General features: G+C 36.2%; 2 protein-coding genes across 2 annotated transcripts; both read left to right on the top strand.

The window, feature by feature from the left end:
- Window positions 1-1426: 1426 nt before the first annotated feature.
- XYLT (beta-1,2-xylosyltransferase) lies at window positions 1427-5997 on the top strand. The gene is made up of 5 exons (XM_089615618.1): window positions 1427-1902; window positions 2271-2623; window positions 4091-4240; window positions 4350-4739; window positions 5293-5997. Exons 1-5 carry the CDS (start codon window positions 1602-1604, stop codon window positions 5629-5631), a joined length of 1533 nt encoding a protein of 510 aa, XP_089471744.1. The 5' UTR covers window positions 1427-1601; the 3' UTR covers window positions 5632-5997.
- Window positions 5998-10369: 4372 nt separating this feature from the next.
- Window positions 10370-13658, top strand: LOC149398673 (receptor-like protein 54). Its single transcript, XM_089616075.1, has 2 exons — window positions 10370-13242; window positions 13328-13658. The coding sequence occupies exon 1, from the start codon at window positions 10422-10424 to the stop codon at window positions 13239-13241; it is 2820 nt and encodes a 939-aa protein (XP_089472201.1). The 5' UTR covers window positions 10370-10421; the 3' UTR covers window position 13242; window positions 13328-13658.

The following is a 13658-nucleotide window of genomic DNA, read 5'->3' on the forward strand; positions in this document are numbered from 1 at the left end:
ATAAATTAACAGACAATTTCAAAATTGTTATACGTAGCATTTAACCTCTAACAAATCTCAACAAAATATTTTATCAAAGATATCATTAATCACGCGGCGCGCTAATCTAGAACGGCTTCACCAAGACTGTCGTTACTGTTGGGAACCTGTCAACACAGATAATAAACGTAAATTACTGGAAATTATCTCATTCTCCACATTTAAGTAATTTGAATGGAAATAAATGGAAATAACTGTAAATAAATCATCTGTACCTCTACATTTTTCCAAAATCTGACATTCGAAAATCTTCACTGTTAAAAAAAAATTAACAATGAGAGTCGGGCCACCTCTAACCAAGCTCCGATTGTCTCTCCCGCCAACCACCGCCGTGAGGCTCGTCGCGACCCCCTTCCGGAGCGTCGACCACGGCCTCCCTCCGGACTCCGAGAACACCGGCTCCCTCCCCTACGCTCTCATCAACCGCCTCCTGTGAGCGTTGATCTGGCTCCGACGAGCCTTCGCCGACCTCCTCCGCCGCCTCCGGCCGATCTGCGTCATCGGTGCAAACTTCTTCGGCTGGACTGCCCCCTTGGCCCGCGACCTCGGCTTCTTCCTCGTCATCTTGGCATGTTGAAGGTTAAAAAAAAAACCCAGATCTGATTTTGTGGAGAGAGAGAGAGAGAGAGAGAGAGAGAGAGAGCGTGGAAGAGAGAAATCTAACTGCTTCCTTAATAATATCAACAAATATTCTGTGAAGAAAAAAAAACACACGCACAAAAAAAAAAAAAAAAAAAACGTGTCATAAAATCCTTAAATATAGAAGTTAATTGACCAAATTTTAATTAACCCACTCACGCTAAAAAAACTGACTTAAAAAAAATGACTTAAAATATTGGAGGACAAAAAAGTAAAACATAATTTGCCACCTAATACGTTTGGCTATTTTCTTAAAAAACTCTAAACATAGGCTAAATCCCAAACCTAATATTATAAGTGACCTAGTTACTTAGAAAACTCTATAAATTATTATTTTTTTTTTATTAAATACCGAAAAATTACTACGTTCGTTAAATTAAAAAATTGCCTAACGAAAATAACCCTTCCGTTAATCTCTAGACTAGAAGGTTAAAATTTGCATAATAAAATTGGCATTTTCGTTAAACAATGAAAACACACTAACAAATGAGAGTACACTTATAAATCTACACAAATACGCATATTTAACAAAAAAAAAAAAAAAAAAAAGCAAATATCTCCTGATGGCTTGTTGGGGGAAGAAAAAAAAAACCACAATCAGATGGCTAGAGCTAGATTCTTTATTGATTCAATAATTAAACTAATACCATAATTATAGGAAGAAAAAAAAAACCACAATCAGATGGCTAGACCTAGATTCTTTATTGGTTCAATAATTAAACTAATACTACCATAATTATAGGAAGAAAAAAAAAAACTGCGTGGGACTTTTTTTATTTTTTTGAAACTGAAAAGAAAAAAAAAACTGTGCGACTGTGTATGACTTAAAACTGAAAAGAAAAGAATTGCAGAGAGAGAGAGAGAGAGAGAGATTCTTCCGATCTCTCCTCAAATGTGTAGTCTCCGATCTCCGGACGACAACGATGAACAGAAAAAGAAGCTCGAGGCTCGTGAAAATCCTGATCGTCCTATTCCTCATAAACTCCTTCTCTCTCCTCATCTACTTCCTCTCTCACTCCTCCTCTAAACCCCAACAACGACAAGAGCTAATACAACAACAAAAAGAGCAAAAACCCTCAAACCAGCCGAGCCGTTCGAAGCCGTGGCCGATCCTTCCCTCCTTCCTCCCCTGGTGGGCCCCACCGCTGCCACGTGTCCGATCCTGCGAGGCCTTCTTCGGCAACGGCTTCACTCGCCGCTTCCACCTAGCCAACTCTTCTTCAGGTTCCGACTCAACACAGTCTTACTCTTTTTTTTTATTTTTTTATTTTACGTTCTGTACATTTTTTTTTATTGACTTGGCATCAAAATTCACAAATCTTTGGTGATGGGTAATGTGAATACTCTCTCTGAATATTTTGTGCCTTATGATAAACACTCCGGCGAGAATCCGACAATCGTAGGAAATAGATTTAGGAGAGCGAGAGAGAAAAAAAAAATTGAATGATATGTCATTACAATCTTTTTTTGGTAATTTTAACTAACTTACTAGAGTACTATCTAAAGGGGTGTGTCATAAGCTAATACACCCTTTTTCGGAATAATCCAATGCTCTCAATCACTCACTTGACCAAAACCGGATTCGGGTTCAGGTTCGGAGGGGTGGTTCGGGTGCCGTTTCAGCGAGACTTTGGGGAGCTCGGTGTGCGAGGGAGGGAGGGTGAGGATGTCGCCGGAGAAGATAAAGATGGCCGGAGGAGGAGAGAGATTGGATGATGTCATCGGCCGGGAAGAGGACGAGGAGTTGCCGGAGTTCGAAGACGGAGCGTTCGTCGTCGACGGCGGAGATGGGTTGAACGAGAAGAAGAGGCTCGGGGGATCGGGCGGCCGAGATGGATTGGATTTGGACGAGTTTTTGCCGGCCGGTGAGGTTTTGAGGCATACTATGAGGGGCTTGGTCGGGTCTTCTCTTGTTGTTCCTTCTAAGGACTTTCTATGTGATGAGGTCAGATTCTTATTTCTTCATGTCATTTGTGTATTTATATTGTGTGGTTCTATAGATAGAAAGTTACTAAATTTAAAGGGATGTGTAAATGATCTGAGGAAAATGGGTTTGTTTTTAATTTGGTGAATCATGGATGATAAAGTTTGAATCTTTACTTAGCTTATATCATCAAATGTAGTTTATACGGTTGAACATGTACACATGTGTGTATTTATTTATGGATATGGTTGTAAAGATTGAAACTTTCTAATTTGGAAGTTCGTTTATTTGTATGTAATCATGAGTGGTGCATCATTAAATGTTTTGAGGTTTGTGGTGGGAAATTTTAAAAGTGTGGATTAGATATATTTGGGAATCTTTCTGATATGTGAATCTTTGGATACTTAAGTTCGAATCTTTACTGAGCTTATATCAATAAATGTAGTTTATATTTGGAGGTGTGTCTGTGGTTCTAATTGTAAGGGTTGAAACTTTCCAAATTTGCAGGGGTGTTTTTTTTTGTACTGATGACTGATGAGTGCTGTATTATTAAATCTAGAAGTTTAAGGGGAAAAGGAATTAGAATAGGGATTGGGTATTGGGTTTCTTTCTAATTCTGTGAATCATGGATGCTAAAGTTTGACTCTTTACTGATAAGTGAGGTTTGTGGTAGTTTTATTAGGGGCTAACTGGGTTCACCTTTTGTTGGATTGAATCAATTTGTTTGAATAGTTTCAATTTCGGGGTGTGATTGGATTCTTGGTCATGGTGTATTCTAAAGTTTGGAACTTTGTACATTTGGAGAATTGCATGTGATGTCTTAGGATTTTTAGAAAGGAATTCGGGGATTGGCTTTGAGGGAAGTTCAAGTGCAGCGAGGGAAGTTTTGTTTATTAAAGCTTGAAACTTTCCCTGACTTTTCACAGAGAGTACAGTTAATATACCGAACTCTAGTTGCGGACGTTCAATTCCATGAAGATAGTTTTAACTTTAAGATTGTGATTCTCACTCAAATTTAGGCCCTTGTTAGACATTGTAATTGGGAACAAGCTGAAGGAAGAAAGTTATGAAGTTAGTTTGATTTATTTAGATGGTTTAAACGATATTGGTTTAATGTTACTGGGTATTTCTGGTTATAATGCTCGATGCTATCCTACTTTGTGCGTCACATATAGTAGAAAAAGAAGACGAAGAAAAGATTATTTTTATGTAATTATCTACTCGGGTTTTGATTTTATGCATTAAAGATGGAAACTTTTTGAATCTCGAGCCTTGTAGAACTTGAGGGTTTCAATATAATGAACTGAGTGAGAATAGATAGATCAATTTATCCCTTAAAGATAGAAGCTTTTTTAGTCTTAAGCCTTCAATGTGATCTAATTTACAAACAAACTGAAGATATTTGTTGAAATCAAACGAATTAAAGTTTCTTTTTCTTCCGTGTATTGTTTCCTTTCTAATTCTCATCCCGTTTCTTTTCTTTGCCAGTGGATCGAGGAACCCACGATTCTGGTCACACGCTTCGAATACGCTAATCTTTTTCACACGGTCACAGACTGGTACAGCGCTTACGTGGCGTCGAGAGTCACGGGTTTACCCAACCGGCCTCATTTGATCTTCGTCGACGGTCACTGCACGGTACGTTTATCATCAATGCTAGATTGACCCGCATCTCAATTCGGTGCAAACATCGATTCAATCGTCAATGTTAGCAACCGATTGGTGTTTCCGATCTTTATTTCCACAGTCACCGTTGGAAGACACGTGGAGAGCGTTGTTCTCTAGCCTCCGATACGCCAAAAACTTCACGGGCTCGGTCTGTTTCCGACACTTGGTCCTCGCGCCTCTGGGCTACGAGACCCCTCTCTTCAAGGGCTTGACGGACGAGATAGACTGCGACGGCTCGTCCGCTCAAGACCTCCGGCGAAACCCCGACGATCGGAAAACCGCCCGGCTGTCCGAATTCGGAGAGATGATCCGGGCCGCTTTCGGGTTCCCGGTCAACAGGCCTCGGGTCGAGACGGGCCCGCTCAACGTCCTCTTCGTCCGCCGCGAGGACTACCTGGCCCACCCGAGACACAAGGGCAAAGTCGAGTCCCGGCTGGCGAACGAGGAGCAAGTGTTCGACGCCGTGAAGGTAACCCAAAACAAACTAAAAAAAAAATGGGTTTTCAATTTTCGGTGCAAATAGTCCTCGAATTTTGGAGCAAGTGTTTTAAGGAAATAACCAACGTTTTGTTTATTTTGGTAGATTAACTATTTACCAAAATTAACGTGTGAAAAATGCTAAAGACAATCATGTAAAATAGTATTCTGATCAATGAGGCTACGTCACTAAATGTGGCTAGATTCTAAACATGATTAAAACGTTGGTTAGATTGCAAATACAACGCTTCAAGTGGACTAGTCCATGAGATTTTTCAACTTTTATCTAGTGCTTCTAGGGTCAAGATATAATTTAGTTAGTTTCTTTTATAAAATTACCAATATATTTTAGTTACTTTCTTTTATAATAAAAAAAATTAATTATACTTAGAAAGGAAATAGAAAGCCTTACAAACCATAAAAGTTCAGAGACTATTTGCTCCAAAAAGCCTTATTTTCTTTTTACGTGATTAATTTTAATCGGTTAAATAATGATACTAACCATTCGTTCGTTCATTCATTCATTCATTCATCGTTACACAAAGGCTTGGGCTTCTTCATCGACGGGGCAAAAGGGGTGTCGGATAAACGTGGTGAACGGTCTCTTTGCCCACATGTCGATGAGGGAACAAGTTCGGGCGATCCAAGACGCTCGCGTGATCGTCGGGGCCCACGGGGCCGGAATGACCCACATAGTCTCGGCTCTTCCGGGGACGGTGGTGCTCGAGATCATCAGCAGCTTTTTCCAGCGACCTCACTTTCGGCTCATATCTCGGTGGAAAGGGCTCGAGTACCGAGCCATAAACCTCCCGGGATCGACGGCCGATCCGCGCGAGGTCGTCGAGAGCCTGAGCGAGATCGTGAGAAGCCTTAATTGCTCTTGATCAATTTTTTTATAAAATTTGAAGGAAAAAAAAGAAGTTTTTTTGCTAACTAAAGAAGAAAGAAGAAGGAAAAAAAAAAAGTGCGATCCGCTTGGAATCGGATTATTAAGGATTGCACTTTCGGCGCGGCGGAGAACAGATCTATTTTTGCAGCTTAGGCTGGTTGTGAATAACCAGACTTGAGACATTTGACCAAGGTAATATAGGGTTTTTAATTTTTTAATTTTATTTTTTTAACATACAAGTGTTGTATCGTTATTAATTACAGTGACATAACGTAACGTAACGCGGCGACACGCATATTATTATTGCATAAAGTATAAGTTCCAAGTACATTGAAATTTAAATCCGCTTTTCGTAGAGTAATCCATACTGTATTGGTTTACTAGGTTATGATACGATCGATACTAACATTTAATGGCAAATATGAACCTGTCCACTCAACATTTGAAAATCTTCACACATTCTCCAATTTAATATACTGCTTTTATGGATTGCTTTAAAATTATTGATAAGTTAAGTTGGCCCGACTGTTTTTCGAAATTAAATACGAAATTTAATTCTTCATGCATTCTAACATTAGCTGCCCAAATTCAAATAACAGACATGCACATCACGGTCTGTGCATGTCGAAGGAATGTTCTCGAGAATGGCTTCGAAAATTGGACACATTTCTTAGCGAATTGGGGGAAACACTTCCTGAGGTTTATGTGTGGAAATTTGGTCGTTAGCCAAGACGATTCACTCCCCCAAAGATGATGATGGGACATAGCATTTTTCATAAAATTATACCTTGTGTAAAGATGATAATTCAAAAATATCTCATATATAAACCAAGCTTGCTTGGCCAAGTGGTAAACACCACTCTCCTCCAAGGGGAGGACTCGGGATCGAATCCCGGCGGGCGCAATGCTCACATTTAATTATTTTTGGGGTGTGTTTGTGTGGTTCTAGAAATAGATATTTATGCTTGTCCAGCCCCCCATATTTGTAAATATCCGATCTTGTATCATTGGCTACTTATAAAACCCTCCTTCAAAAAAAAAAAAATCTCATATTCAAACTTTCTATATATACATAATTTTTTTTTATTTTTCATACCATTTTTTCCTTGTTTTAAAATAAATCTACAAATAAGAAAAATATAGTAACTAAATAAAACTGTTACGTACAAAAAAATCAAATAAAACTGTAAATAATAAGGACAATATAGAAAAATGCGTATTTTAAAATTAAAACAATCAATTCACGAAAATATTTGTAGATTAAATTTGAAAAGAAGGTAGGGTGGTAAATTCTTCGATCACTCATTTGGGGTTTATGAGCCGCGATACTATGTTATTATCTAGAGGGTTCTATGTGAACTCAATGTTTAACTTATACTTTATAAGTCTCATTCACTTTTCCATGTGAGATTTCCTAACTGCCTAACTTATGAATCAAAGATTGATAGTTTAAAGTCGGCATGTATTCATTAACATTATTTATTGAAATAATAAGAAATAAAGGAACTGATGAAGGAACTAACATTATTTAAAGCGCTCTACTCAGTTGTTATTTATAGGGAAAATTTCATTGATATTGTGTTGAATCGAATGCGCAATTTATACTTTCAATTTTTCAGACATATTCTTTCAGCTTAATATAAGTGACATATATTTCCCCCATAAATATGTTATATTGCAAATACCACTTTTTCGTTTATTTTTTATAAAAAAAAATATAAAAAAATTGAACTCTCTAAAATACCATTAATGAAAGAACTCTTTAATTTCTATTTATATATAAAAAAAATTAAATAAAAAACTTTCTTTACAAAAAGTTGAGGATTTTTTTTAAAGAGAAGTTTTGATTTTTTTTAATATAATAGTAAATAAATATATCTTCTATTAATGGTATTTTGTGAGGTTCAAATTATTTTTTTGTAAAAAATAAACAAAAATGGTAGTATTTACAATATAACAATAATAAGAAATGAAGGAACTAATAAAGTTAGTCTTTTGTTTTTACTCAGAATCTAAAGTTGGTCTTTGCTCTACTTAGGACCAACTTGACCTCTAGGGAAGTCAAGCAATTGCTTAAGATCTCCTCTAAATAAACGTGTATATCTAAATTTAATATAGTTTAGGCTTAAATTATGTAGAAAAATATCTAAATTTAATATATTTTAAGTTTAAAATATATATTATTTAGGCTCGAATATATTAAATAGTATAAATAAAAATTTAAAATACTTATAAAAATAAATTTGCTTTAGCCTTAAAAAGTTTAGAGCCAAGGCTCAGTTTTAAATTATATTTGACGCGTGCAACCTTTTGTGTTGTAGTATCAATGATAATATTAATATAAAAATAAAAACAATATGAAGTACTTCCTTATTTATTGTGGTTATAGTCTTATAGACCCAGTCAAGTCTACACAATAACGATGTTTTTTTTTTTCTTTTCATCTTTCTTCTATCAACTTGTGAAACTGACATGACAATACAGTTTTCCATTAAGTTGTTGGTCTTAGTTGGCTGGCCAAAAAATCAACACAAGCAAGTATTGAAACGTCTAGCTCTGAATGAAGTTTTTAATCACCATGTAATCAACACGTTAACGATGTGGTCCAAGTGATACTAATCCTTATTGAGCGGTCAGTAGCCAGCCAAAACAATTTTCCATGAAGTTTTTCGGATTTGAAAAGTAAACACAAGCAAGTCTGTGACCAACATAAATTTAGTTATACTCATAGGTAACTTACGGACAATATTATCGTCGTCTAGCATTATCAAGTTGTTAAACTGATATGACACCCAATATCAAGTAACGAAATTTCTACATGATTACTGATATAGTACATTCACTAGCCAGCCAATACATTTTTCCATCAAGTCTTGAGTCTTTTCTGGGTTTGAAAAGTAAACACAAGCAAGTTTGTCTTGACTAACATAGAAATAATTAAATTAGAGATGTCACTCTGTTTATTATCGACAAATGCATCGTTGCATAGAAGTCTTTGGGGATACTTAGCGATGTGGTCCAACATATTTATTCAATGCTGATAGAACATTCACTAGCCAGTCTAGTCTTTTTATTTTTCTTGATTTGAAAAGTAAACACAAGCAAGCAGGGACGAAGTCATGAATTATCGTGTCAATGAGGCGTAAAACTAATATAAATTTATAATTTTATAGATATGTAAAAAACGAACTTGATAATGTTAGGTAACTAGTTTTATTGTGTATACAAAATGAAGAATAGATTATACAATTAAAAAAATTAATCATCAATACATAATAATTAATAAGATGTAAAATAAATAGACGTACATCAGTAACATACTTTTGTATTTATAATTTGTTTGATTTTAATCACACTTCTCTTTCATCCTTATCACATGTTTATACAACCAAATAAAAAGTAAATCAGCCCAATATAGCAATAAAAGAAAAAAAAATGTAGATTGTGAGGAGTTTTATCATAGTACATAGAGTTTCAAAATGAAACATATAATTAAGGAAAGTATTATTTTACTATAATTTCGTTTCAGAAACACATAAAATTTACTAATTAATAACATATTTATAAAAACACATACTGTTAGATTAAACTTTGATCATCGAAAGAGAACAAATTTCAACTTTCAGACATTCAACATAATTTTATAAAATAATTAGTAGAAAAAAAATTCTGAAGTTGTTTCGAATTTCCATTAAAATTTTAAAAATGTTCATATAAAATTGTAAATCGGCATTTTAACAGTTCAGGCGTAATGTGACAAACACGCTTATTATTATTGCATAAAGTATAAGATCAGGTAACAATGAAACCCGTTTTTCCGTAGAGTTCAAACTGCATTGGTTGACTTAAGTCATGATACCCATCGATACTAACATTTAATGGCAAATATGAAGCTTTCCACACAAAATTTGAAAATATTCACACATTTTCCAATTTAATATTCAGCCGTTATGAGTTGTATCAAAATTATTGATAAGCTATGTTGGCTTAACTGTTCTCGAAATTAAATACGAACTGTAATTCTTCATGCATTCTAACATTTGCTGCTCAAATTGAAATAACAGAGAGCACTGTTAGTGTTATATGTAATATCAGTAAGACTGTAAAAGTAAACTAAAAGCATTAAATTCAATTTCATTGTGAACATCAGCCTAAAGAAAAGACAATTAAAATATAAGAGAACAGACTACGAGATTAAAACGTAGAAGTGAAATGCACAAAACTTGTAATTAAGTCAACTTTTGTAAAACTCCGGATTAATTGCAATTATAAATTTATTTCTATAGTCCAGACCAAAGTTATTTTGTCGCTGGTCCCAGTTTATTTAAGGAAAAATGGCATGAACTAGCCAATTCAAACTATGGCTTTTGCAAAATAGCCATAGTTTCATTAGGTTAACCAAAATAGCCATTACTCTCATCCCTGGACTAAATTAATCTTGTCTGGATTAAATTTAATCCCGATATTTTGTGTGGATTAAATTTAATCCTGCCTGGATTAATAATCGCAGCTTGGCTATTTTGCTTATACTTGATAAACTTTGGCTATTTTGCAAATCCTTAAGTTCTATTTGGCCATTTAGCCGCTTGACCCTTTATTTAATTGGTCCCAGTTTATTTAATTTATTGTGGATGTAATCCGTTGCGAGTGTATCTTAGAACTACGAATATGCCAAAAAAAAAAATAGATGATATTTATTGGGCGAACTTATATATAAGCTGTATCTTCGAATGTGATAAAATAAAACCTCATACAATAATATCTCATCACTACTCAGATCAGATAATGGGTTGGGTTTTGTGTGTGATTCCTCTGTTTCTCTTCTTCCTTAATCCTTTTTCAACAAATTCTTCGCCAATACTCTGTCATCCTCATGAGAGATCTTCTTTGCTCACTTTCAAAAACTCTTTTCATATTATCACAGATGATTATTATATCAGTAGTGATACTGAACCATGGAATATGAGCAAATATAGTATTGAATCATGGAATATGAGCAAAGATTGTTGCAATTGGAGTGGAGTCACGTGCGACGATGTGACCGGTCACGTCGTTCGTCTCCACCTCAGCGGGCTACAAGGTGTCTTGGACTCCAACAGCAGCCTCTTCTCTCTCACTCATCTCCAATCTCTCTTTCTCTCAGACAATGATTTCAAAGGATCTTCAATCTCACCCAACTTTGGTAGGTTTCCCAGCTTGCTTCATCTTTCCCTTTCTTACTCCAATTTCAGTGGCCATATTCCTCCAGAACTTGCTCACTTGTCTAACTTGCTCTTACTTGTAATCGGTTCTGGTTCTGGTCAAAATTATGAGTTAAGAGCCGAGACAAGTAGCTTGAAACGAATCCTGACGAACCTAACTTCTCTCATGGAGTTGGGTTTAGAGTATGTCAACATGTTTGACGTCTTACCCAATTCTTTCATGAACCTCTCAACTTCTCTTACATCTCTGGTTCTTGGTTCCAACAAACTCAAAGGGAGATTTCCAGAACATATTTTTCGGCTGCCAAACCTTACAGCTGTCTATTTAGTAGATAGCCCAAGTCTCACTGTTTCATTCCCTAAACAAAATTGGACCAGTCAACTCATCTTTTTGGAGCTTTCCAACATAAGATTATTAGAAATAGATACAACCTATTTATCTCAAACATTAAAAGAAATAGTATATCTTTCTGTAGTAAATTGTAGTTATGTCAGACTACCAACTCCTCCTCATTTTCCATGTTTCAGCAGTGAAATCAGTTGGTTAGATCTTTCATACATTAAACTTGAAGGCCAGCTACCCTATCTTTGTAGCACCTCATCAACTAAAAAAGCTTTTCTATGTGACTCTTCAAATCATCAACTCTTGGGACCTCTTCCATTGAATTTACAATTCTTGAGTTTAAACGACAACCTTCTTTATGGGACAATACCCACTTGGTTATATTCCCTTCCAAATCTAACGCTCTTGGATCTAGGGAACAATAACTTCAGTGGTGTCATGATACTTGAACATTTTTTAGAGCTTAGAACACTTGAGGATCTGGACCTTTCTTTTAATAGCTTATCTGTTATTTCCATCCCCCATTCTAACTACACTGTCTTGAAGTCAAAAACTCTTTCATATTTGATCTTGTCTTTTTGCAATATTTCTCAGTTCCCAAACAGTCTGAAAAGCTTAGAACGATTACAAAATTTAGATCTTTCCCAAAACAAAATTGAAGGTAGTATTCCCGCATGGTTGTGGAATCTCACCAATGATTCATATAGTAGTCTGAATCTTTCTTACAACTCATTTTCACACATAAGCCCAATTCCTCCACTGAATCATAGCTTCGAATACATTGACCTCCGATCTAATCGGCTTCAAGGCCATCTTCCGATTCTGCCTCAGTCTACAGTTGCTTTTTTTGCATCCAACAATCAATTAAGTGGAGGAATATCATCTCTGCTTTGCAACCACAATATTCTCAAAGTTCTCGACCTGTCAAACAACAGCTTCAACGGCAATATCCTTCCGTGCCTTGGAAATTTCAGCAACTCTTTGTCAGTTTTGGATTTGAGAATGAACAAGTTTGATGGCATTATTCCTTCAGCTTTTTCAAATGGAAGCTCTTTGAGAACGCTAAACCTCAACGGAAACAAATTGGAAGGCCCGCTGCCGCGATCTTTGCTTAACTCCAAGCGTTTGGAAGTTCTAGATGTCGGAAACAATGATCTAAATGGCGTTTTTCCTCAGTTCTTGGAGTCTCTTCCAGAGCTACGAGTTCTTGTATTGAGGTCTAACAGATTTCACGGTGCAATAAAGAATCCCAAGAGTAGCTTTCCTTTTCAGAGTTTGAGAATCATGGATCTCTCCGACAACATGTTTGTGGGTGTCTTGCCAGCAAAATATTTTGAGAATTTCAAGGCAATGATCGGTGCGCATGCAAATAAATTGGAATACTTGAACTTCCATGATGAAATCGGTGAAGGCTATTATGAAGACTCGGTGACGGTGTCAATGAAAGGAAACTACATCGAGCTGGAGAAAATCCAAACCTTGTTCACAACGATTGATTTCTCAAGAAATGGATTCACGGGTGCGATTCCGAAAACGATCGGGAAGCTCGATTCGCTCAAAGGCCTCAATTTCTCTAACAACAGCATCGTCGGTCCGATCCCACCCTCGTTGGGAGATTTGAGTAATCTCGAATGGTTAGACCTCTCATTCAACGAGCTCGTCGGAGAGATCCCGCAACAACTGGCCTCAAATCTAGATCAGCTCGGTTTTCTAAATCTCTCCAACAACAACTTGGGTGGAAAAATACCTCGAGAAGCACACTTTGATACGTTCAACAACAATTCGTACGGTGGAAATCCGGAGTTGTGTGGATTTCCATTGACGAAGCCGTGTGGCGACGAAGAGGATGAGAATGAAGAGGATGAGAATGAAGAGGTTGACGATGAAACACTGACGTGGAAGCTATTTGCAACTATTGGATACGGTGCAGGTCTCGGAATCGGAGTATCCATTGGGTACGCTCTGTTGTTCACCAGAAGATTCGATTTTTGGCTTCAAAAAAGGATTGCTAGACAACCATACTGCAAATGTCTAGCGGACATAATAAAGCATATTAAATAAGGTGTGGTTTTCAGTAATTTCCTCTTTGATATATTATATCTGGCTGTTCATATTTTAACTCCCTTTTTTTTTTTTCCCCTACTCAGGAATGAGCACGAGAAGTGGTGTTGTGAGTTCTACATTTGTTTGAAGATGCACTTGTTTTTTTTTCTTCTTTCTATTTTCATGTAATATGATCTGAATGGACCAGAGGATTTGCCGATTCTTCTCTGTTCTTTTTAAGTGTAATCAAGTTGAACGTAATTATCTACCTTAAATTTCTAAGAAAAAAAAATATCTACCTTAAATTGGGTCTTTTATTTATTTTGATGGGAAGCTAACAAATATATATTCTCGAGTTTGGTCAAAATTCACTTTTTGTGCTTGTAATTTCAGTGTCAAATAATTAACCCCCGACTCTGTGATAAGGATGTGAAA

The sequence above is a fragment of the Urtica dioica genome, chromosome 5 (assembly GCF_054948205.1).
Source record: "Urtica dioica subsp. dioica isolate 48M chromosome 5, U.dioica_male_clone48M_v1_H2, whole genome shotgun sequence".
In the NCBI taxonomy this organism is placed as follows: Eukaryota; Viridiplantae; Streptophyta; class Magnoliopsida; order Rosales; family Urticaceae; genus Urtica; species Urtica dioica.

Coding starts and splice junctions, on each gene's coding strand:
- XYLT (XM_089615618.1), top strand. CDS start 1,602: ATGAACAGAAAAAGAAGCTCGAGGCTCGTGAAAATCCTGATCGTCCTA. Junction 4,241..4,349: donor TCGTCGACGGTCACTGCACG/GTACGTTTATCA, acceptor TTATTTCCACAG/TCACCGTTGGAAGACACGTG. Junction 4,740..5,292: donor AAGTGTTCGACGCCGTGAAG/GTAACCCAAAAC, acceptor CGTTACACAAAG/GCTTGGGCTTCTTCATCGAC.
- LOC149398673 (XM_089616075.1), top strand. CDS start 10,422: ATGGGTTGGGTTTTGTGTGTGATTCCTCTGTTTCTCTTCTTCCTTAAT.